The following is a 23822-nucleotide window of genomic DNA, read 5'->3' on the forward strand; positions in this document are numbered from 1 at the left end:
CCTGGCCCCTCTATATATGACCTGCTGGCTGAATAAAAAGGCTATGGCTCAACAGACACCTGTTATTCAGTCACACAGTGGTTAAAACGTGGCTAATATCTGTGTAGTTTCAACTATAACGGTTGTGGTAACAATACTTTCTGAAGCTTCTAGAATTAATAACAGTTACATATCGAAAGTGTGTCTGCGTTTGCAAGCCACACTAATAAACAGAAGAGTAGCTAATAATTATGTAGATTATTCACCATGCCCATAGTTCACCCTGAAGTCTCACTTGCTAACATTTAATATAATGTTTTATGCATCTTAAAATATCTATACTCTCTGTAAAATACATATCTAGTATTGCCATAACATGTTTTTATAACCTCTGTATCCAGTCGGACTTCATCGTGCCAATTGTACTGTAGGAGTAGCTTTGGCTGATTTTCCTTGTCTCCACTATGGGGCGTCTGGGCGCTGCATCGATACCACACTGCAACAAGTTTGGATATCCATCCGCTGCGGAGGGTCATGTCATCATGAAGAAACTCTGGATGAAAAATGTATTGTTGCAGTTTCTTTAAAATCACAAGATCGCTATAGACCCAGGGCTACAAATGTGTGTCAAAAGAACAGACAATGTGTTGTGTTCGATTCTATTCTGAGTAAATGAGATACAAACACACACACCATATCGGTCCAGATCGTAACTCGAACCTTGGTCTGTGTCCGTTTGCTCGGTAATGAAATAGCCTGCGCAGTGCGTTAATCAGTGTGATCTGACAGGCTATTGCTCGGTCCCTGTCCTGAGTTCCTTCTCCCAGTGCAAACGATACTTTCAGCTACCTCATAGTAATTGAATTAGTTCGGTTGGGAGGGGAGGGCTTTTGCTTTGTTAGTGTGACGCCCATTCAAAATTCAAACCAATGGGACTATCCTCCGTTCGGCTGTAACCGAACCCACTTTCTGGCTGCACCGAGCTGCCTTTGCTCTCACCGTCCCTTTAGTCTCGTCCCGTTGAATCTAAACATCAGGGGGAAAGAAGCACATGAATAAAGCGTGTTTTATTTTTTCTCTCCTATGCTTATATATGAAGAGGATGCAGTGGAATGCTGCCATTTGGGCTCCGGGTAAAGAAGCGTCTCTACTGTCACCCAACAGTAGCGCATGAGAGAGGCTCGAGGACGGACTCCTCCCCACCCCCTTGACACTATCAAGACAGCACTGAGAAAGGATAGCTGCCTTTTTTTCGGCCAGTCTGCGAACGGAGCAAAGACAGCGTTACGAAAAAAGGACTAGACTACAACCGGGGGTTGCCTATATGGCTTTCCAAAGTTCCATCTCTGAAAACGTGGACATTGAAGGACACCAGCTATAGGGGGACATTGGACACCAGCTATAGGGGGACATTGGACACATATGGCTCGTTTTCCTTACTCAATCTTGACACCGATCCAGCTCAGCGCATGACCGTACAGAGACGGCTGTAGTCTGTTAGAGGGGACTTCTAACAACTGTTTTATCAATATTTGTTTGATATCCCTATATGTATATTTGTGTGAACATATTTTGTCTGGCCTAGGAGTAATTTTTACGCATACTGGAACCGTCAAAAACGGATGTCCCATTCACATATCATACAACTGAACCAGACACTGAACCTGAAGAGAGAAGCACTAACCACAGTGACACTCGCATTTGATAACTTCACCTGCTACTGTCGTCAAATTAATTCCAATTGACCAACGAGGCGTCATCTCTGTTGCAGGTTGCGCTATCAAAGCCTCTCGCACCTTGGGGTAGGAGACAGCGATTTTCTGTTATTGAATTGTCTTGCCTATTTCTGCCATTCATAAACTGCGACAGAGGACAGAAAAGGCACACAAATGTAAACAAGACAAAGCATCTCTCCTTCTGAAGTGTACCCTAAACTGACTGATCCCGCAGTCACCCCGCATCGAAGAGGAATACGTGCCGAACTTTGCTGTAGTGATGCTGCAAGTGGAGATGGTGCTATTCGTCTTTCTGGTGCTATGGATGTGTGTATTCAGCCAGGAACCCAGCTCCAAGGTGGTGGCCGACCGCTATGCCGTCTTCTGGAACCGAACCAACCCCAGGTAGGTGCCACTCAGAGCGGCCAGTGGGGCCGAAGCGAGTCGATGTTCTCCAGGGGCGGCCCGTGTGGACCAATACGTTTCGTGGATCAAATATATAGACCGATGGCGATGCCTTTCATTTAAGATATAGATTACTGCCTATTGAGCACTTCACTCAGATGGGTTAAATTTCCCAGAAATGTGGGTAGGCTATTGATGCAACAGAATACAACCTGTGCACACCGGGTTGGATTTAGGCTAGCCTATTTGGGATAGATGCTACACTGAATTGTATGCAATCAACAGTAATCAAACTCGTCATGTTATCAAATCTGTCATCTTGGCATATAATAAGCCTTCGATCTGTTACCCGAAAAGCGCACTGTTGGAAAGTAAATTCTCGGGTGTTCCAGCACCAGCATTCGGTGTTACTGAATATAACCCCCACCTAAGAGTGGGCGCGAGTGTCGGTTTTCTGGATAGACACCAGGTTAAATCATGGAACGTTATTTGATTAGAGTAAGCCTGCTGTTGGCTCATGTAGGACAGCGCGTGTACCATTGCGTTGTTTGGACGGCGTACACGCGTATTTGTAGTTTACTTCTTTCTCTAATCTTCGAAGGAGGCGGAATTCCTCTCCAGGTAGCAAATGCTGGTCAAACATGGCACCATGATTAACCCAGATTTCGTATTTGTAAGAACAACAAGCGGGATGAAAAGGGAACCAGTCAAGTCTGTAGGCCTTCAGTTTATGTTTTGGCACATTTGCGGATCCCTCTTACAATTTTGAAGATGATCAGAAATCAATAGGCCTTGCCTACTCAATCAGGAACAAAACGCTTCGACAGGCTTATATAGGTTGGACTTAATTTCGTCTTTTAATTTATTGTCTTTTCTTTTGATCATGATATGTTCACCAAGGATTTATCCAATCCACGTATTGTTCTCATTCGGAAAACATGTTTTAATCCTATGAAAAAAGTCAAACTCCTCTGGATTTTTCCCCAAAATCGTTTCACCTACTTAGAATTATAATATCATTATGCGATTACTTTGGTTTATAGATTTAAGTCATAGATATGTAATTAACAGCCTATGTAAATACTGTAATTCAATTGGAGGTTGACTGAAAAGTTAAAGTTCTGAAAGCAATCACTTTTGCTGCACTAAAGTATTCTACTTCTTGCGAGTTTCGATAGGTAACGTTATTGTCATAAAGTCTAAAATCACAAACATTCAAATAAATTGATGATCAAAATAGGAAATGTAGAATGTATCCACCAATTTATTAGCCCACGGCCGGGTAGTTCGGAAATGGGACACTTCTGCTCCTAAACCATTGTGCTCTCTCAATGTTAGCCTATTTGAGGGATACATTCACAAATAAAGTTCCGAACCACATTTTGCCCCCTAGAAACCCACCTAATGGATTTCTTAGATATCAAATAATGTAACGAACTTTAGTTTCTTGGCTATTGAATAAAGATGTTGGACATCCAAGCGTGCATGTAGCTGTTAGGATACATTATAATCTGAACATTTTCCACAAAGTATGGGTGATATCAACAAGAATTGGCCAAATTATTTATTTATTTTAGTGGAGAAAAAATATTTGTATCGAATCATTTTAAACAACATTGAAATTGATCAAGAGAGAAAAGAGTTTTACAAACATAGTTATTTATAGGACTAAGAAGATGTGTGTCCAAGATGTGTATTCATCATATTCATGAAAATATCTATTTGTATTGAGTGGTACAATAAAGCACCAATGTAGCAGTATTACAGTGAGAATAAGGTCAGCGTAGGTTGACCTTTAGATTTCCTTGAACCCGTAGCATAGAACGTCTAGCTAATGCCGTTTTCAACAGAGAGCCATACATGTAATAAAAATATGTTGATGGAAATAAATAACATTTTCTGGAAAACTTAACAGCAGACAATCACACTTTACATAGTCAAAAATATTTTTTACTTATCATATTTAGCTTCTTATTTTATGTGTTATTTTAAATTTAAATGAGTATTTATGACTTTCTATATCACCATTAACTCTGGGCTATTTCCAATGCGGTTTTAGCTGTTCACTATATGTTGTTTGAAGCCCCTAAGCTAATTATCCAAATACATTTTTTTAAAAGTTATTAATTGTAGCTATGCAGACGCTCTTGTATAACTATTTATATTCAGTTTGAAGTTTGTGAGAAAAAAAAAAGATGAATTGCTGAGAGCAATTAGTGGTGATGGTACAAGTGTAGGGTTCAGCATAGAGGCCTACTAAGAGCTGGGGTTGGGCTGTTCTAGCTGTAGACTAGAGATCCCCAGCGCTGATACACTCCACCGTGACTGTTGTGGTCCAGCTCTGCACTCCAGCTTAAGCCAGTTGTTTATTTGTGTGCCGCTTTGTTCAATACAAGTAACGCAAAGTTGGGCTCAATCTGATGTCTTACACTGATAGACACGGTTTCATTAGGGGTGCACATTTTTCACAAAGACTTTGACTGGCGGCTCTGTGGACCACTTGATTCACTCCAGATGGGCTGACCGTTTACTTAGTTCCAGGGGAGGCAAAAATAAAGATGCCGAAATTAAAACGTTTGAGTAGGCTCACTGTAAATCTCTGGTTGAGAGTTGAAATTGAAGAAAAGAAAACTGACAGGAGAAGCTAACAAGGCTTCAATACGTGCTGCACTTGTGTGTCATTGTAAAATATGAGAAATAGATTGTTTCCCGAGCCCCATGTCTTGTTTTTGAAGTCCTGACTAGCCCGAGGACAGGAAACAGGTTTTGTGAAAGGGTTTAATAATGTTAGTCATTCTCTTCTACTTACACTAATCAAGTTTGTTTGACGCTCAACCCTATCGGGCAGAGTCAGAAAAGTAGAACAACGGGAGAGAGAGGAGAGTAGAGCAGCAAAGACGCTCTTACAGATGACTCAGTAAATAAATATGTATTCTCTCTGTATGTGGTGCATGGCGTATGTTCTCTGTATGAAATATTACTCTCTCCGAAAAGGGATTGTGGAGAAATCATACAGCCCTTAGTTATCTGCTAGCGTAGGTGTTTACTCTCAGGACTTGAGTGTACAGTTCAGTGGTGTATGGTAGCAGACTGCAGGCTTTTGTAGCCCTTTTGGCTCGAAGTGGAGTGAGCGTTTAGATGCTTCACACCTTCGGCAGGAGACTGGGAACCTGTAACTGCTTAATTACTCTGGTGAATCTCTCTCTCTCCCTCTCTCTCTCTCTCTCTCTCTCTCTCTCTCTCTCTCTCTCTCTCTCTCTCTCTAACGTCCTTAATGAAGGGACACAGTTTTGTCTCAGTTTCTTTTGTCTTCAGATTCTTTCTTTCTTTCTTTCTTTCTTTCTTTCTTTCTTTCTTTCTTCTTTATTTCAGTACCTTGAGTATTTGGTGTAATGAAGGGAAGTTTGTTCTCTCAGGAGGTCCCTGCTTGCTGGTGAGAGCTCTCCCCACTTTCTCCTCCTTGCTTCTCCTCCTTCTCCCCCCCTGTAGCTGTGGATATCTCTCTCTTTCTCTCTCTCTTTCTCTCTCTCGTTCGTTCGTTCGTTCTCACACTGGGCCCAGAAAATGAATGAATACAATTACATATTCCAGGCGTCCCTCCATGGACCCAACTAGGGATGCTAGTTGGAGAGATGCACACAGTCTCGCAGAGGTCGCACGCACGCACGCACACACTTGGAGACACACAGAGGTCATACAGCACAAAGCTAGCCTGTGTCTGCTGGAGAACGTTGAGGTGTGTATGCGAGATTTACCAAACAGATAAATCCTGAATGTACTGAACTGAAATGGTATTATTGACCCCGACCCCGATCGTCTGGCCTCCCTTACTAGCTCTTAGGCCACTCTGTGCATGTATCATTGCTACGTGAATAATGGGCTGGGAGGTCACCGAGGGCTTGTTCCCTCTCCTTCAGACTCTCATAAACGTCTGATAATTACATCTCACTCGGTTGGACTTCTCATTACCTGTCGCTGAGCCACGGGACGTGACAAACTGTCTGTCACTCTGCATGTGTGTTTGTCTGTGTGTGTGCACGTGTGCTGACTACACTGACACAGGCACGGTACATTTTCAGACTGTAGAGGGAAAGCCAGTCTCCACACCCTTGGTCGTCTCTACCTTAGCCAAAACGATGGAGAGATAGGAGGCTAGTCCGTGCAGGGGGTTCAAAAGCCAATAAGGCCTTATTTATTTACGGAAATGTTTTGATTAAAGTTCCATGTCTTATTTAATAAGAGATATCTTCATTTACATGGAAGGGATATTTTAGATTAAATCCCACACCCAATGTAACAGTGGATTTGAGTTTAAATGAATTTGACCCCAATGATCTACACACTTTATCTCATCTGCCCTGTCGCTTCTCTTTTTCTATACCCTCTGACTTATTTTCCGGCTCTCTCTCTCTCTCTCTCTCTCTCTCTCTCTGTCTCTCTGTCTCTCTGTCTCGCTCTCTCTGTTTCTCTCTCTCTCTCTCTCTCTCTCTCTCTCTCTCTCTCTCTCTCTCTCTCTCTGACTGAATGCTGATTAGTTCTCGTTAATGGCCTCTTGCTCTGTCGTTCTTTTAACCCTGCGGCGTCCGCAAGAGCACATTCACTGCGAGTGTAGGTTAGACTCAGCAAGGACAGAGAGAGAGAGAGAAGGGAAAGATGGCGTTAGAGGGATACAGTGAGGAAAGGAGAGAGTGGTAGAGATACACAACATACAAGGTGTGATAAATGATTAAGATTACAGAAAGATATGAAGTGAGTAGAGAATGCTTTGTGACACGAATGTGAATGACTTTCACGAGGGCTTAATAGCATTCACTGCCCTTTGATAATAATAATATCTTTCCATTTCGAGACAGCCTTTCGGAGAAAAAAAAAACCTGAATGCCGTGTTTGAACAAGTAACCTCTGTGTATTTTTGACTTCACTTATTACGTCCTCATGACAACAGTTTCATTTCCTACCTCTGAAGTGTATCCATTGTGAGTTGTTATAATGAAAGAGAGGAGAGACCACAGTGGGGGGGGGGGGGGGGGGGGGGGCTTCTGGTAGAGAACGCAACACAACACATCTCAAATGTGTGTGGGATGTTCTTCAGTAAGCACCGGTACTGCCTCTCGGCTCTGACCCCATTAGAGATGCCGAGCGGCGGGCGGAAACAGTCAGCTTCACTGGGGTCTGTGGATGTGTCACTCCTTAGAGATTATATGAACTTGCATGCCATTGTAAGGGAAACATGCATACATTAAAACAAAATTTAAAAAAAAAGCTTTTTGAGAATTTGTTTTACACAATTGGAATTGTTTTGGTGAATTTTGAATTGGTGTTTTACGATTTTTTTTGTGTTCTTACATGAAAGTGAATTCTGATCGATTGTTGTCTAAGTTTAACAGTGATGTAGATGAATGACATGGATTTGGTACATCTAAGAGAGCAGAAAATATTTAACCAAACTATTGTAAAAAAAATAAAATAATAATAATCACCCTTGGAGGCTTGGGTTATTTGCATAGCACTGGCAAGCTCTAGATGGCACATACTGTACTGTGGCCTTAACTCATTTCAATGACTCACTGTGGACCTTTCCCCTGTTTCAATGCCCAGTTTTGTGCTTTGTTTTGAGCTTAATCACTCCAAGGTCAAGTGGAGTGCTGAAACTCCGCTATCGGCCGGCCCATCTCCATTCAGCTGCCCACTAACCCTCAGCTTTCACAGGAACGCTATGGCTTTACTTAGAAACAATACAGTATTAACCAGCTTACGCAACACCCACATGTGTCTGACCGTACACTGTACCTTTATACAATTCTGTCACCTTATTGATAAAAATCACTTTTTCCCTGTCCGGTTTTCCTGTATTACTCTTCTATTTCCACGGGTTTGATTTATTTAGCCCTAATGCTTTTCTCTAGCCCCCTGGTCTGAGTTTAGTTTCTGTGTGTCAGGGTTCTCCGAGGTATAGGAGACAGGGGAGTGTTTTATGGTCTGTTTATGGGTTTACTCTTTCAGAACTGATTCGGGACCAGTTCTCCCTTTTCCCTAGTTCAGTAAACTTTACCTATAGACTTAAACCACACAAATGACTCTGGATCAGTTCCTAGGGGTAGATGCCATGTATCATAAACACGTTGTTTTTTTGCTCTTGCTCCTCTAAAGCTCTGAATCAGATTTGGAGAATTAAGTATATTCTATGCATTCTATTTCTGTCGGCTTCATGCCTTTGTGTCTGAAACTGTTGAGCCCCCCCCCCCCCCCACACCCTCAATCCTCTACCCCCCTTTCAGAGTAAGCCCCCACCCGCCTTTGCCCCCCCCTCCCCTCTGCCCACCAACACCACCAACCCTCTGGCCTTTTATTAGGAGGTCTGGAAGCAGCTGGTAGTGGCATGGGGTGCTCTGCCTTCCCAGACCAGATGTGGGCGCTATTGCCCCTTAACCCTTAACCCTCAGCCCCTACCCTACCCCACAACTCCAAACCCCGACCTGTCAATCATTTATCAGACACTCTTGTCCTCCAACCCTCCAATCCTTCCCATTCTTGTCCTCACTGCTCTTCTTCGTCCATTTAGTGTAGGGTGACTGTATGGGTCTATGCAAAGGTTTAGATTTGGCTGTGGACGGGTTGTATGGGATCTGCAGTAACTCAACATTGCCACTCATGGCACCAGTTCTTTATGCTCTGTGCCAATATAGAGAGAGGAGTCCAAGAACATAACATGGATTTTATGTTGCGTGTCTGTTTTTGGACTTATTCAATTTATGGGGAAGTCAGGCGTATAGCTACATGCACATAGATATGTTCATTTATTTTTTTAAATTGAAGCCAAGAAAAACAAATGTATATATATTTTTGTGCTTTTGATCAAGTGTAGTAAAATTATTTATTCATTTATTTGATATCAACCAGCTCATTTAGTCTTGCTTGATTTGTTTTCTGTGTTCCGCTGTTAAACTCATTTAGAACAACATTTGCATGAAAAGACCAGAAGGGCTTGATTGAATGATTGATTTTCCTTTTTTGTCGTCACAATTTACTGTGCAACTGGAAAATGTGACGCGACCGAGACCAACCGATTGAAAACCTTGATTTTACCAGACCCATTTTCCACAGATAATTCCTTTCATGGTACACTGACTTTGACCATTCACAGACGTTTTCCTTATTTAACTTGGGGGGAGGGGGGGGGGGGGAGTGGATGTTGTTCTAGCTGGGGAGCAGTGTGGAGAATGGATCCCAGAGGACGACACATCTCCAGCTCTAGAATAAAGAACTAATTGACAGTTGTAGCCCGTCATGAGGTAATTTCTCAGAAGTGACAGAGAGAGAGAGAGATGGAGAGAGAGAGAGAGAGAGAGAGAGAGAGAGAGAGAGAGAGAGAGAGAAATATTGTCAAATGGTTGAGCTGTGTGGTCCATTTTCCTGGAGAAAAGAATGTAGCCGACCGGTACGCTCTAGTTCCGATGCAATAGATTCAGGAAGGGTCACCAACGTTAGAACAGATTTCACTTCTCCCCAGTCTAACATTCACAGTCTGCTGGGTTTACTCCCCAACGTCCCTTTCCATGAGTAGAGCCCATTCATTACTGCTGCTTCTCGACTGGCGGAATATGAAATTCAGGGAGGAAATGTTAGCACACCTTATTGTACCGTGACTCCTGGTGCTTGGATAAAAAATGCCGGATACGTCGTTGCTCCACAACGTTAAGGCAACCTACTGTATTGATCGTATTGTACCTTCATCAGAGGGACATAATATATCCTCACCCTATTCTGTGTACTGCCAGCCAGAGCCGCTGAAAGCCCAGCATGTCTCGGCATGTGGGGTTTTGGATGCACGACAGTTGGTCGGGTTTGTCTGCGTCAGTCTCGCGTAGATTATGCGAGTGTTACCGTATCATCATTCAACACCCCTTGATAGTATTTCCCCAAGAGTTGTCACAATAACAACATTTTTCATACGATACGATACCAGGCCAAGTATCACGATGGTGGGGAAAAAATCAGTGGCCTAGCTCCAAAAAAACAAAACTGAAATTCACACTTCTAGTCAACACAGCACATTGAACTTCACACTGTTCAGTGTATCATAGAAAACGGCATAGGATGACTGATTTGATCATATTTGCAGAGGCCTGCCTGTGATTTGTCTGGATGAATGGGAGGTAGGAATATACATGCGTAATGATCTGCATGTCATTGTGTCAGTACAGGTTCTTTAGATTGGTAGGGCTGAAAGGTTGCTAATATCATATGAAACGCTACTGAGGTATTCTAAAATGTTGCTATCATGATGTCTTGGTACCGTGATATTACTGTGGTACCGGTATACCGTGCAACACTAATTTCCCCACTCAATTCCATTTCCTTAAACACAAATACAAGGAAACAAGGCCTTTACCTCGCTCAGCCCCGCTGCTTGAAAGGGAGAGAGGAGCCACAAAACAGTTAGGCCACTTCCAAACTAGCTTCAAATACAACCAACACAACCCTCTCTCACTACACACACACACACGCACACACACACACACACACACACACACGCCGGGTTCTGACAGGCTGAAAGGCGGTCATTGTTCCTCCTCTCTCTGTCCACTCTCTCTCTCCACGGCCAGGACTGGAAGTATGCATGCACTTAAAACGGAGAGAGAAAAGGAGGGAGGGAAAGATGAAGCAGTTGGAGGAGTTGATGAGGGAGGGGTGGGGGCACAGCTGAAGTTGTAGCATGTTCACGGAGGAGAGAAAGAAAGGGAAAGAGGAGAAAGGGGAAGAGGAGAAAGGGGAATGCAGAGTCTTATAACCGAGGGCGACAGTGAGGCAGAGGAGAGTGGTGAAGAGGTGGCCCCGTGTATACCCCTCACACCCTTCTGTTTGTACCCCTCACACCCTTCTGTTTGTACCCCTCATCACTCCTTTCATGCATCCCTTTCCCTCCTTCCCTGACTTTCTACCTTAACTGCCTTCTTCTACCCTCCCTCCCTCCCTCCCTCCCTCCCTCCCTCCCTCCCTCCCTCCCTCCCTCCCTCCCTCCCTCCCTCCCTCCCAGTGATGGTGGGGTAGGATGGGTCTATGCAGAAAGGATTAACCCTTCTCCGGTTCAGGCCACATGCTTTGTCTCCCTTTGTGTGTGTGTGTGTGCGCGTGCGCGCGTGTACATGGGAGAGAGACTGTGGAGTGATTTCCACGTACAATACTACTATCATTGGGATATATTCCTAAAAGTAGCTATTTTAGACCCACCGTTTTCTTCAACCGTTGTTTGATCAAGTGGAGTAGACTCCTTTTACTCCTCTGCGCATCACATCTGGTTTAGAAATGGACTCTACCGGAGGGATTCTGACTGGCTATCTCCCGCGCCCGTCGGTTTGGGTTCGAGTGTGTGAGCAGAAACCCCGTGTATACAGCAGTGTTACAACAGACCACAGCACTATTCTATGACCTCATTTTCTACCGTACAGGGGAAGCAATTAATCCACGGAATGTGTGTTAAATCCTATCCTCACCCTCTCCTATCCTCAAGGCCCAGCTTTGGTTCCCTGGATAATCCAAAAACATTATCCCAGATAACCAAATATGACACCCCAACGAACATAGGGCACACACACACACACGTACAGTATGCGCGTATACACCCCCCCCCCCCCCCCCCCACACACACACACACACACTCAAAAATGTCTTTGCTCTATTTAAGAAGTAGAGTTCATCTATTTTGTTTAGCTCTAGTTGCGTTATTTATTCTCCATGTTTATTTTTGACCCCCCCCCCCCCCCCCCCAAATATCTCCAGAGTGAGTGTGGAGTGTAGCCCCTATCCCGGGCCTTTTGAATCTAACGTTACTACTCAGGGTATTAACCATGGAGTCACTGAGAGGCTTAAAAAGCCATCAGCTCATTGTCCTGTGACACAAAACCCCTTCCTCTCAAATCCCCCATCCCTCTCTTCTTTCTCTCTTCCTTCCCTCCCTCCCTCCTTCCCTCCTTTCTTCGAAAGCCCGGGCATTCATATTAATCAGTTTAAAAGGCTAATGAGATAAGAGAGACTCAAGGGGAGCCCCCAAAGTGCCCTAAGCCTCCGGAATAAGCAGAGGTGATGAAGGTGGCCTGGGGCTACAGCCTCCTGTATGTGTATTTTTAAGGATCACTACACTTTAGTTTTTAATACCCTTTGTTTGGTACAGTCCAGTCAGAATTGAGAAATGCAGTACTTAATAAATAAATAAATATATATATATATATATATATATATATATATATATATATATATATATATTCACAGTGAGGCAAAAAAGTATTTAGTCAGCCACCAATTGTGCAAGTTCTCCCACTTAAAAAGATGAGAGAGGCCTGTAATTTTCATCATAGGTACACTTCAACTATGTCAGACAAAATTATTTTAAAAAATCCAGAAAATCACATTGTAGGATTTTTTATGAATTTATTTGCAAATTATGGTGTTAAATTAGTACACATTTGGTGGAAAGTGGGGTGTGGTGGAATGATGTTTGGGGGTAAATATATGTGGAGTCGTAGTTGAGACTTAGCTGGTTGTTTGTGAGGTGTGTGGGTGCTGTTTGAGAAATATGCCTTTTTTGTTCCCCCTCTCTTTCTCTCTTGATCTCCATCTTGCCCATTCTCTTCCTACCGCCCTCACAACCCTGGCAGCTGCTTCTCTCTCTCTTTCTCGCGTGCATGCTCTCTTGTACATGCTCTCTTGTGCATGCACTCTCTCAAAGATTATTAGTCGATGTGTCAGTAATAGTTCCTGGGTTTTGGGGGATCCTGCTGGGGTGACCCAGCATGCACTGTGTTAGGTTTAGGCCCAGTGTTGTGGCTGGCCTGGCTGACTGACGGCTGGCTAACACGTTACTGTATCATGTGTGTCGGCCTTTGTGGCTAGCCAGCCGTCTCTGTGCATTCAAGATGGCTAAGGTGAATTCAGTGATGGGATAGGAATATTACACGGTCTCTCTCTCGCTCGCTCTCTCTCGCTCTCTCCCAGACTGAGACAGGGCCATGCGAGTGAAAAAACATGGCGGCTCAGCGAGGAGAAATAAAAATAAAAAAAAACGTTTTGAGCAGACACAAAGAAAGGGGTAACGCTGGCAGCCGTTCTTTAGCCAAATTATACAGCGTTACATGACAAGAGTTTTTGTAATTTTTAACTGTGTATATAAAATGGCCCGAAATAAGAGACGTGTGATTTAAAGGAACTGTCTTCCTAAGAAAAGAAAATCCTCTGAAATTAATTTGTGACTATCTGCCAATGTTTCACCAGATCGAAGGTGGGTCAGTCACAGAGCAGAAATAGACATGAGAGACATGAAATAATGCAATTTGATAACCAAACAAGGACATTCTGACTTTATTGGATTTAAATGTCTGCAGCTGTACTGTTCTAAACGTTTTCTTTCGGCAGTGAATAGGCACACGTTCTTGTTTCAGACATTTCTCTCTGTGGGGTTGGTTTTTGGTTTCGAAAAGGTCTCTTTGGAATATACAGTAGGCCGACTTGAGTTCCTCCGAACATGGAACAGACAGAACACCAGTGTTCAAGTGTTTCAGAGTTCCATAGTTCCGTCTCACCTGCTGTGCTCTGTACTCCTCACCCGATAGAACCGATAGAACTACATGGGGGGGGGGGGGGGGGGGCAAATGGAAACCCAAATAGTCAAGATTGCAGGAGGTATTTTATTTTCCCAGGAATGAACAATGTTGGAATGGCCTCATTGCCTCATTAGGGCTTAAGTTATGCTGCTGTGTTCCTCTTAAAATGAATATAATAATAGGACCAATGTCTTGAAACAATTAGAAGTTTAAAGAATAGGAACGTATTTTATAAATCATGCCTTTGCAATGATATTTCTACTGTAATTGTATTGAATTATTTACCTAAAATTTAATATTTTCCATTTTATTTTTCTTATTTCTTATTTATTGTGGGGTTTATTAATATTTATTGTTATTCACACTTTTTGTATTACCCTTCCTTCCTTTAAAATGTCAATTTCATTTACTTTTCGTTGTCAATTATTATTTGAAATATATGACATTTGTTGTAATATTCTTTTAAACAACTACTGTATATAGTCATATCACTGCTATACAACTATATTGTTTGTTTTTTTCTTCTTAAAAGTAGGAATTTATATCATGTTTAAAAAAAGCTGGAAGATTTCCACTTGCTTATTTTAACAATGGAAAAAAAAAACCGTCATATTTAGGCCTAGCTTAATTTTTATTCTTTTTTGTTTAATAAATACACATAAACCATCACATAATATATCCAGACTGGAGCTTTTATTGGTATTTTCGCATGAGTACCAACACATTTTTTTTAAAGGGTGCATTACAAATAATAATAATAATAATTTAATAATACAATAACATTTAGATTTGTTTTCGATGACACAGTTTGCCGCTTGCAGCTGTATAAAGTGAATTATTTTCACATGATGAGAGACTTGATTGGAAATGTGCTAAGCTAGATTATTAGCCAGTAAGGTATAAGAGATAGAACCTTTCCCTGTATTGGATTGGAACGCAACCCGCTCTGTGCTTGGGGGAGGACGATTAAATATTTAGAGCTGTTTGCGATCCCCAGGTCGAGCTGTACTTGCAATCCTTCGCACGCAATTCTGGGGAATCGAGGTCAAGGCGGACATGTTTGAAACCTTGAAGGTGTCGTCAGTCTCTGTTCGTCATGTGGTTTGACCCTGACTACCTTTATGATACATATTATGTAAGATAATTAACTTTTGATGACTTTTCTGAGAGGTTAAATTGGCCTATTGAATGTTGCTGTTGAAAAAGTTTTTTTTATATCACCTTTACTTTGAGGGTGACTGAGTGAAACTTTTAGTTTACTACTTACTTCCTAGTGAGACCCGCCATTTTCAAATCGGACGCCATTTTAAGTTAATGTTTCAGAGCAATTTTTATATGAATGTCTTCCGTTGACATTTTTTTTTTCAAAGTCCCAACTTTCCCAGATATAAAATAACATGGCAACCAAGTAATTAATCAACAATGTACTTGGCATCCCCAAACAAGAGGCAACACACATGCTGTTTTACAGCGTCATATTCCGAAGCCAGAAGTGTCTGTCTGTGATTTCACCTCTCATTGACAGGTGTCAATCTCTCAGTCCCTCAACATATCCTCCACTCCATTATGTTAATGAGCAGAGGAACAGGGGAGTGATCTGATCTTTAGTAAGGCAGTATCCCCCTCTCCCCTCACCCTCACTCACTCTTTCTGTGACGGGTAGAGGCATTCTTATATTAGGGCTTGTTCGGCTTCCATCTGTCCGTGGTACATTAACGGCAGAGCGGAGCAGAACTCCCCCTGCCTGTATCAGTGGTAAGAGGGACATGGCACGGAATCAGGCTGAATTATTCACACTCATAATCGGCCTTTATGTCCCGGCCCGGGCACCGATGTTATTCTAGTGCATAATTGATAGTGCTCAGAAGTGGAAAAGTTAGAATAGCAGAAGTAATGCGAAGCGAAAGTGTAGTCAGGCGGCAGGAGTGGAGAGGGGGATTGGAGTAGAAGTGGGGAGGCAGACAGGGAAGTGGGTTAGGGCGCTGTTGCACAGAGCTTGTGTTAGCCTTTATCAGGCTTAGCCGGGGCTAGCGCGAGGATCGCGTGTGCAGGCCAGCCTGAGATGGAGGGGGAGGAAAGGGGGCTGAGATGGAAGAAGAGAAGGAGGAGACGGGGATCCTGTATAACGAGTGTTGACGCTGAGCTGGGCTAGAATGTCGTCTCTCCCCGGAGTCAGATTGGAGTTTTTGCGACTGGACTGGGCATTTACTTCTCTTTTTTACATCCCTTCACACATAACCCAGTCTGGAATGGCTTGGGATTAGATGTTACTGGAGCATTTGAATGCTAAAGTGTTACAAACTTTAACTACGAAAGGCTGATGAGGTAAACATTTAGAAAATACTTCTCTCGTCTTTGGGATTTTTGAATGTTTCGTTTCCTCAATTGCAAACAAACCCCAATCATCTATAAATTATGAACTTTATTTGATTGTCCTTCAGATATATTTGAGTGTGTTGGTGTTTATTTTGGAACCCCTCCAACTCACTTTCCTCTGACTCCTACTGTACTGCACCACAGGCAGGTAGATGAGAGAGGCATTGACATCACATTACAACCATACGATACAGTGATCGATAAACTGAAACCTCCGGAGAAGAGTAGTTACTGGCTGAGCTCCAACACCAAACAGATGCTGCCCATTGAGAAATTGACTGAGATAACCTCCTGAAAATGTTTTAAGAAAGCAATTCCCATCTAGGAAAAAATAGCTGGCTGTTAAATTCTTCCTTTTAAATGACTGTACCTGACTCGCCCTTATCTTCCAATCTTTAGGTCATTGATCTATTTCACAGCGTCAACTGTAAGACTACTGGGTTTAAAAGACGAACCCTCAACAATATTCCTCCTCTATATTTCCCTCTGTCTTCTCTCCCAGTCGGTGTGAATGGGTATCCTGGCCACGGACGCCCACACTTCTCAGGTGGAAGCTGTAAACATGGCCCCAGGTGGAACCTATTTTACACCTTGCTGACCCTCAACAAAGACCGCACTAACTGCAACCTAGCACGCCCTTTCTGCTTCGATAACAAAGAGCTTCAGCTGTTTAAAACCCACAACCTGTGTGCTGCAGTGGTAACCTGAGAGAGCTTTCATATCAGAGGTTGGTGGGAAATGTTTAATCCTCTGCTCGAAACCCACCAACACACAACACTTGGGGATCGCGCTTGGTAAAGTGGCCTGCTTTGATAGGGAGATCAGTTGGTCGTGACTGGAGAGACTGGTGATTGTGGAAACAGACACTGCAGAGATCAGGAAAGGAGAACATCTGGAAAATAATTTAGATCTCATACATACAACCGGAGCCATGCATGTTCAGTACGTACACTACATGTCCAAAAGTATGTGGACACCTGCTCGTCAAACATCTCATTCCAAAATCATGGGCATTAATATGGAGTTTGTCCCCCATTTGCCGCTACAACAGCCTCCACTCTTCTGGGAAGGCTTTACACTTGCTTCCATTCAGCCACAAGAGCGTTCGTGAGGTCGGGCACTGATGTTGGGCGATTAGGCCTGGCTCTCAGTCGGTGTTCCAATTCATCCCAAAGGTATTTGATGGGGTTGAAGACAGGGCTCTGTGCAGGCCAGTCAAGTTCTTCCACACCGATCTCAAAAAAACATTTCTGTATGGGCCTCACTTTGTGCACGGGGGCATGCTGAAACAGGAAAGGACCTTCCCCAAACTATTGCCACAAAGTTGGAAGCACAGAATTGTCTAGAATGTCATTGTATGCTAGGGCGTTAAGATTTCCCTTCACTGGAACTTAGGGGCCTAGCCCAAATTATAAAAAACAGCCCCAGACCATTATTCCTCCTCCACCAAACTTTACAGTGGACACTATGTGGACACTATTTCAGAGAAACAGTTTCCACTGCTCCAGAGTCCAATAATGGCAAGTTTTACACCACTCCAGCCGACGTTGGCATTGTGCATGGTGATCTTCGGCTTGTGTGCAGCTGCTTGGCCTTGGAAACCCTTTTCATGAAGCTCCCAAATAATATTTATTGTGCTGACGTTGCTTCCAGAGGCAGTTTGGAACTCCTTGGTAGTGAGTGTTGTAACCGGGGACAGATGGCAGTCCCGTTTTGTGACCTTGTGTGGCCTACCACTTCGTGGCTTAGCCGTTGTTGCTCCTAGACGTTTCCACTTCACAATAACAGCACTTACAGTTGAGCGGGGCAGCTCTAGCAGGGCAGAAATTTGACTAACTGACGGTGTCACGCTAAAAGTCACTGAGCTCTTCAGTATGGGCCATTCTACTGCCAATGTTTTCTATGGAGATTGCATGGCTGTGTGATAAATTTTATACACCTGTCAGCAAAGAGTGAGGCTGAAAGAGTCTAATCCACTAATTTGAAGCAGTGTCCACATACATTTGGCCATTTTGTGTACATAAACACACATATGACGCGTGTAGTCATGCATACATCTGGACATTCTTGGACAGACGAACGAGCCTTAACATATACCGTACAGTACATCGCTTAGACAATCTCCCTTGTAGACACATGAAACCCCTGTAAACTGATGCAGGCTAGACAAAAGGATCGATACATTCCATTTTAACATTTTATTTTCAACTCATTTACTATTTTAGATATTTTGAGTGCCAAAATACGTGTGATTGCGTCAAAGTGATGTTGTCCCGATCATAAAGGATTTCAGTTGAAACTTTGTATATTTACTGCACAGTATGAGTACCCATATATCTCTAGTGGAGTCCAACTATAAATTCCCTTTGATAGATGTACTGTACACGCCATTATAGTTTAAAAGGAAGCACTCTGTCCAAGCTATATATATATATTTTTTTCAACAACACTTTTATAATATATAATATATTTGTATCTATCGCTGGAGTCACTACAATGTGCCCATAAAGACGTCGGATGGAAACATTAGCAGCGATACATCTGGGAAAGTCATAAAGCCGATTTACGAGTGCACTTAAGGGCCATGCACCTACCGGAGCCATTCTGGAAAGATGCAGACTGAGATTGCACCAAACTCTCCCAAATTACCCTCATTTAAAACTAATGTAGAAGAAGATCGATAAATGCTCAAATTAGCATTAATCTTGATTTTTGGGTAGAAGATTATATGATCACATTTAAAAAAAAAAAAAATTATATATTTTGTAGGCTTAATTAACACATGTGGCGATTTAAAATGGCCATTGAATCATGTACAGGAAGGCATATCTAAAACTATAGCCAATGAAATACTTATGCAAATTATACTATAATAGAAATGATGTCTCTTAGATTATGTACAATCATCAATTTTATCCCATATTTTTATCTGTTTCATGAAATTATTTCATTTGATGTCAAGGATAGCGCAGCCACATTTACAGTATGTAAAACTAGTATTCATCGATGTCTTTTGACCTCACATTATGCCACATATGGAGAGATCAAAAAACACTCATGAATATTGCATTTCCACATAACTGTGGCTAAGAGTGTTCATTTCAAGACAAGACTAGAATATTGCAGACGCCTGGTTGTCTCAAACAGCAATAGAACATTTTTAATGAACAGAAAATTCAAGATCGACCATCGTTACCATTAACTGCACTGACCTGTAGCAAGCGCACAACATTTCTCTGGTTGTCCCCCCTGTATAATCTAGTCCTCTGCAAACAGAAATGAGGAAGTGTGAAAAGGGCCAGCATGCTTGGCTGCGCTCATATCCTTGTTTACTTACAGCTTGGCTCAGTATGCTCGGGCTGAAATGCTATCGCCATTAGCAGGTATGGATTAGTTCCCCTCTCCCTTGCTGTGAAGTTAATTGAGGGAATCTTCCACCCACAGCGGACTGGGTTCACCCTCAATCTGCATGCAGTGGCGGCGTCCATTTAAAAAAAAAGAAGCCATACACAGTTTCACTTTTCATTTTGACTCCAGTCTTCCCCCTCTACACCAGATGAGAGTCTCAGATAATAATATAATATATACTCCATTCTTTTTTCCCCACCCTGAGATGTTAATGTAAAGTCATTAACAAGATATAATGGTTAATTATCCCATCACTAATTAGATTGTATAGTAGTTGGTTGGATATGTTACAGTCTTATTTTACATGAATTATTCCACTAATGGTTTGCTTAGTAATACAAAGAATGAGCAATTAAGCAATGGAATTTACAATGACATTTAGTTGTCATTTCTTCTTTTCCCTATCTCCCTCTAAATGCCTTATCAAGCAACACATTCCGATTTAGCTGGGCTAGCTAGCATGGTTATCACCACGCGATGCTGTAAAGTTCAACTCGCACGTCCTACTGTATGTCTGACATTTTGGTGATATTCTTTACGTGGCTGTTATTGGAAGTCTACTGTCTTCTTAATATGCAAAGTGTGCGTACACTGTTGCAATGTATCACTGTTTATCAAACAGCCAATTAATGATGTCACCCCCCCCCGAGGAGAGCTGTGATACAGTTAGGAATAAAACTGTTCATTTATGTACACTGTTTATGCCTCCTCATATAAAACCTATTTAGGAAGTACTGACATCACATCACCCTGATTATGCATCTCATTTGATAGTGTATTTCTTTCTTGGTGTTTTTTTCTACAACATGGAGATAAACTCATGAAAATGTTGTTGTAAGACAATGACATTGGGAGTTATTGCGTGTGTGTTGTGTAAATATTTTATTTTCCTATATCTGAGCCCAGGATAATTCTTACCCTCCTGGCTTTGTTTTTCCATCACTCGACAAGTCTCTTAATTGTGTATTTTTCCTGTGTTTTACTAACCAGTAATGATTTTATAGCCGGTTGTTTTATACGGGTGTCCAAATGTGCAGCCAGGGGAAGATTTAGTGTGTTGCCTCCATTCGGCAGTGAGCTCTAATTGGAAGGTCAGGGGGACGTGTTTCGCCGTAACACAGGGTCCCGCTTACTGGAGATTTAAAGGTTATCTAAACACTGCCTATGACCTAAAGAAAGAGAAAAAAACATTCCATCATCAGATATCGTTGTTTGGGGGATATATTTGCCTTCCTCTTGTTAGTGCTAGGGATCTAATGTATTTTCACTAACACAGTTAGTTTTACAGGGTAAAGGCAATGTATACATTACAACACATATTAATAAAAAATATTAACTCCAACATATATCACAGTTTATGTTTTAATGACTTTTAAAAAATATATGTGTTTAATAAAAACCAACATGTGGAATATTTTTTTATTTTTATTAGTCGTACAACATGATGTGAATTTGCCTTTAGACGTTGTGGGGGGAAAAAACAGAGGTTAGCTGTTTTTTTGTGAAGGTCACTTTGTCTTGAGTTCACTTCCCTGGAAGTGTAAGAATGCCCTTTTCAGTCCTCTGATCTTTCTCCACCATTTTATTTTACTAGAGCAGCTGTACTTAGTACTGTACGGTGGTGTGTGTGTCTGTATTCAGGGCTGTACGGCATGCCAGGGGTTAACCGTAGCCAGGATTGGAGGGCCGTGGGGTGTGTGTCGGGGTGTGTGTCGGGGTGTGTGTAATGTGTATGTCTGATGGGCTCCCCTCCTGCATTTTGTGCCACATTTCGTGTCTGTCACCGGGCCCTCTCTCACGCTTCCCTGGGCCTGTGGTGTAGAGCTGGCGTTGATGGGGTTTGGGTGGAGGAAGGCGGAGGGTGGCGGGTAGAGGGTGGCGTCGAGAATGTAAGTGCCCGATGTCTTGAGAGTATGGTTGGGTCTGGCTTGGGTCACGTGGGCCCCGGAGAGATTTCCCCGGATGGTTCTTGGCACGCGATGCTCGGAGCATGCGCACACACACTCCCTCATATTATACACGATTACACACACACACACACACACACACACACACACACACACACACACACAGCCCGCCTCTCTACTGGAGTCGGGAGCCAATAAAAACGTTGCGTTGCTCTCTCTGTGCCTCCTGTCACCGTGTAGAACCTCCAGGATCTGATCTGGGAAGACTTCAATCAGGCTCTGTCCCTCTCACATCATGTGTGTCTCAGGTCTCCGATGATACATCTACGTCGCTAAATAAGTCCTGTACTCCTCATCTAGCGAACTCAGCCTTTTGTTCTTTCTCTTTAAACAGTTTATTTGTATTTTTCTTTATTCCCAGATACCAGTCCCTTCTGCGGCGGTGTGTATGTAGGTGTGATAAAGACATGTTTGCCCTCTCCGCTGTTCAAATGGCTGTGTGGTCCCCTCCATCCCTGTATGGTAATGGAGCAAACCACAGGAGAGGGAGAAGGAGAGGTGAAGGTTCTGCAGACAAAGGGAAAGAATGTGCTGAGCAGAGCAAGGCTAGGAGAAGGGATGGAGGGGGAGGTGGAGGGGGAGGTGTGGAGAGAGGGGGGGGAGCACAGTGTGACCAGAGCTAGACTAGCATGATTATGGCTGGATTGTAGTCCTCTCCTCCTTTTTTCTCTTCTTGCCTGTATATGGAGATGACTGGCCCCTATTAAAGCATAGATAATTGATTTTCTAATCCTTTTCCCCTCCTTTCTTGTTGTAATACCCTTGTGCCATTACCTGCCTCTCAGAGCACCAGTCAATACAACCTCTGCATCTGTGTGGGGAGAAAAGCTTATACAGGTGTTGCTACTGGACTGGCACTTAGCCTCCTTCCCTCCCATTCTTCCTTTCCCTGTCTCTCATTTTCACTCCCCTTTTTTTCTCTCTCTCTCCCTCCCTCCTCCCCTCTCCCCTGCCTTCCCTCTCTCTCTCCCTCCCTCCCTCCCCTCTCCCCTGCATTCCCTCCTCCCTCCCTCCCTCCCCTCTCCCCTGCATGCTCTCTCTCCCTCCCTCTCCCCTGCCTCCCTCCCTCCCCTCCCTCCCTCCCCCCTGCAATCTCTCTCTCCCTCCCCCCTCCCCTCTCCCCTACACTCCCTCCCTCCCTCCCTCCCCTCTCCCCTGCATTCTCTCCCTCCCTCCTCTCCTCTCCCCTGCCTCCCTCCCCCCTCCCTCCCTCCCCTCTCCCCTGCATTCTCTCTCCCTCCCTCCCCTCTCCTCTGCCTCCCTCCCCTCTCCCCTGCATTCTCTCTCCCTCCCCTCTCCCCTGCCTCCCTCTCCTCTGCCTCCCTCCCTCCCTCCCCTCTCCCCTGCATTCTCTCTGTCCCTCCCCTCTCCCCTGCCTCCCTCCCCCTCCCCTCCCTCCCTCCCCTCTCCCCTGCATTCTCTCTCCCTCCCTCCTCCCCTCTCCTCTGCCTCCCTCCCCCACCTCCCCTCTCCTCTGCCTCCCTCCCTCCCCTCTCCCCTGCATTCTCTCTGTCCCTCCCCCCTCCCCTCTCCCCTGTCTTCCCGCTCTCCCTCCCTTTGCTTCTTCCGTCCTTACCTCCCTCCCTGTGAAAATATGTGATGTGGAGAGGTGAAGAAGTTAAGAGATTGAGAATGCATTTACAGCTCAGCTCTGCTCCCCTCCCTCTGCCCTGCCCCGGATGTGATGAGAGTCTAAAGAGTGTATGTGAGTGCGTGTGCGTGCAAGTTTGTTTAATGAGAGTCTGAGAACCTGGTTGTGGGTCAGTGGTGTCTGTAAGAGGTGGCGGTGAGAGAGAGGACACGCGTGGCAGGGCTGGACGGTGTCCATTATGACCTTTGACCCCTAGGGAAGGTTGCAATATACATGCAAAGAGGAGAGCGTCCTGTGTTGTATCCTTCACCGTGTGATGCTCATACTGCCCTTGTGAGAGACTGAGAGAGATTGACACTGTATTAGTGGACACATACACACACACACACACACACACACACACACACACACACACACACACACACACACACACACACACTACATGTCTACATCCAGAGGGACCAGGAGGACAGACACACTGAGCCATAGAGAGGGGCGGGATGAGGGAAGGCTTAATGTGTAAAGTACCTTGCTGTGTGGGATGAATTTAAAAAAGGATGAGCGGAGAGGAGTGCGTGGAGAGAGAGCAACGGGACTAGAGAACACATAGAATGGACCCATTTTGAGATGGGATAGAATATTGAATGATTGGGTGGTGGTAAATATTGTATTTGTTAATTTGTTAGAACTGATACCCACTATTTAAAACACAGGCGCACACACAATATCTCTCTCTCTTTGTGTCTGTGTTCCATTGTCTGTGACTCAGTTCTGAAGTGAGGGA

At 43.7% G+C, this 23822-nt stretch overlaps 1 protein-coding gene across 2 annotated transcripts in view; it reads left to right on the forward strand.

Annotated features, from left to right (window-relative positions):
• Window positions 1-938: 938 nt before the first annotated feature.
• The window catches only part of efna5b (ephrin-A5b), a 109070-nt gene continuing 86186 nt past the window's right edge, over window positions 939-23822 (forward strand). The window contains exon 1 of one of the 2 annotated variants that reach the window (XM_036980124.1): window positions 939-2099. In XM_036980124.1, the coding sequence (XP_036836019.1) occupies window positions 1975-2099 (125 nt within the window). In that variant the 5' untranslated portion in view covers window positions 939-1974. The remainder of the gene's footprint in view (window positions 2100-23822) is intronic. The other variant, XM_036980123.1, reaches the window with a different exon arrangement.

The sequence above is a fragment of the Oncorhynchus mykiss genome, chromosome 6 (assembly GCF_013265735.2).
Source record: "Oncorhynchus mykiss isolate Arlee chromosome 6, USDA_OmykA_1.1, whole genome shotgun sequence".
Lineage (NCBI taxonomy): Eukaryota > Metazoa > Chordata > Actinopteri > Salmoniformes > Salmonidae > Oncorhynchus > Oncorhynchus mykiss.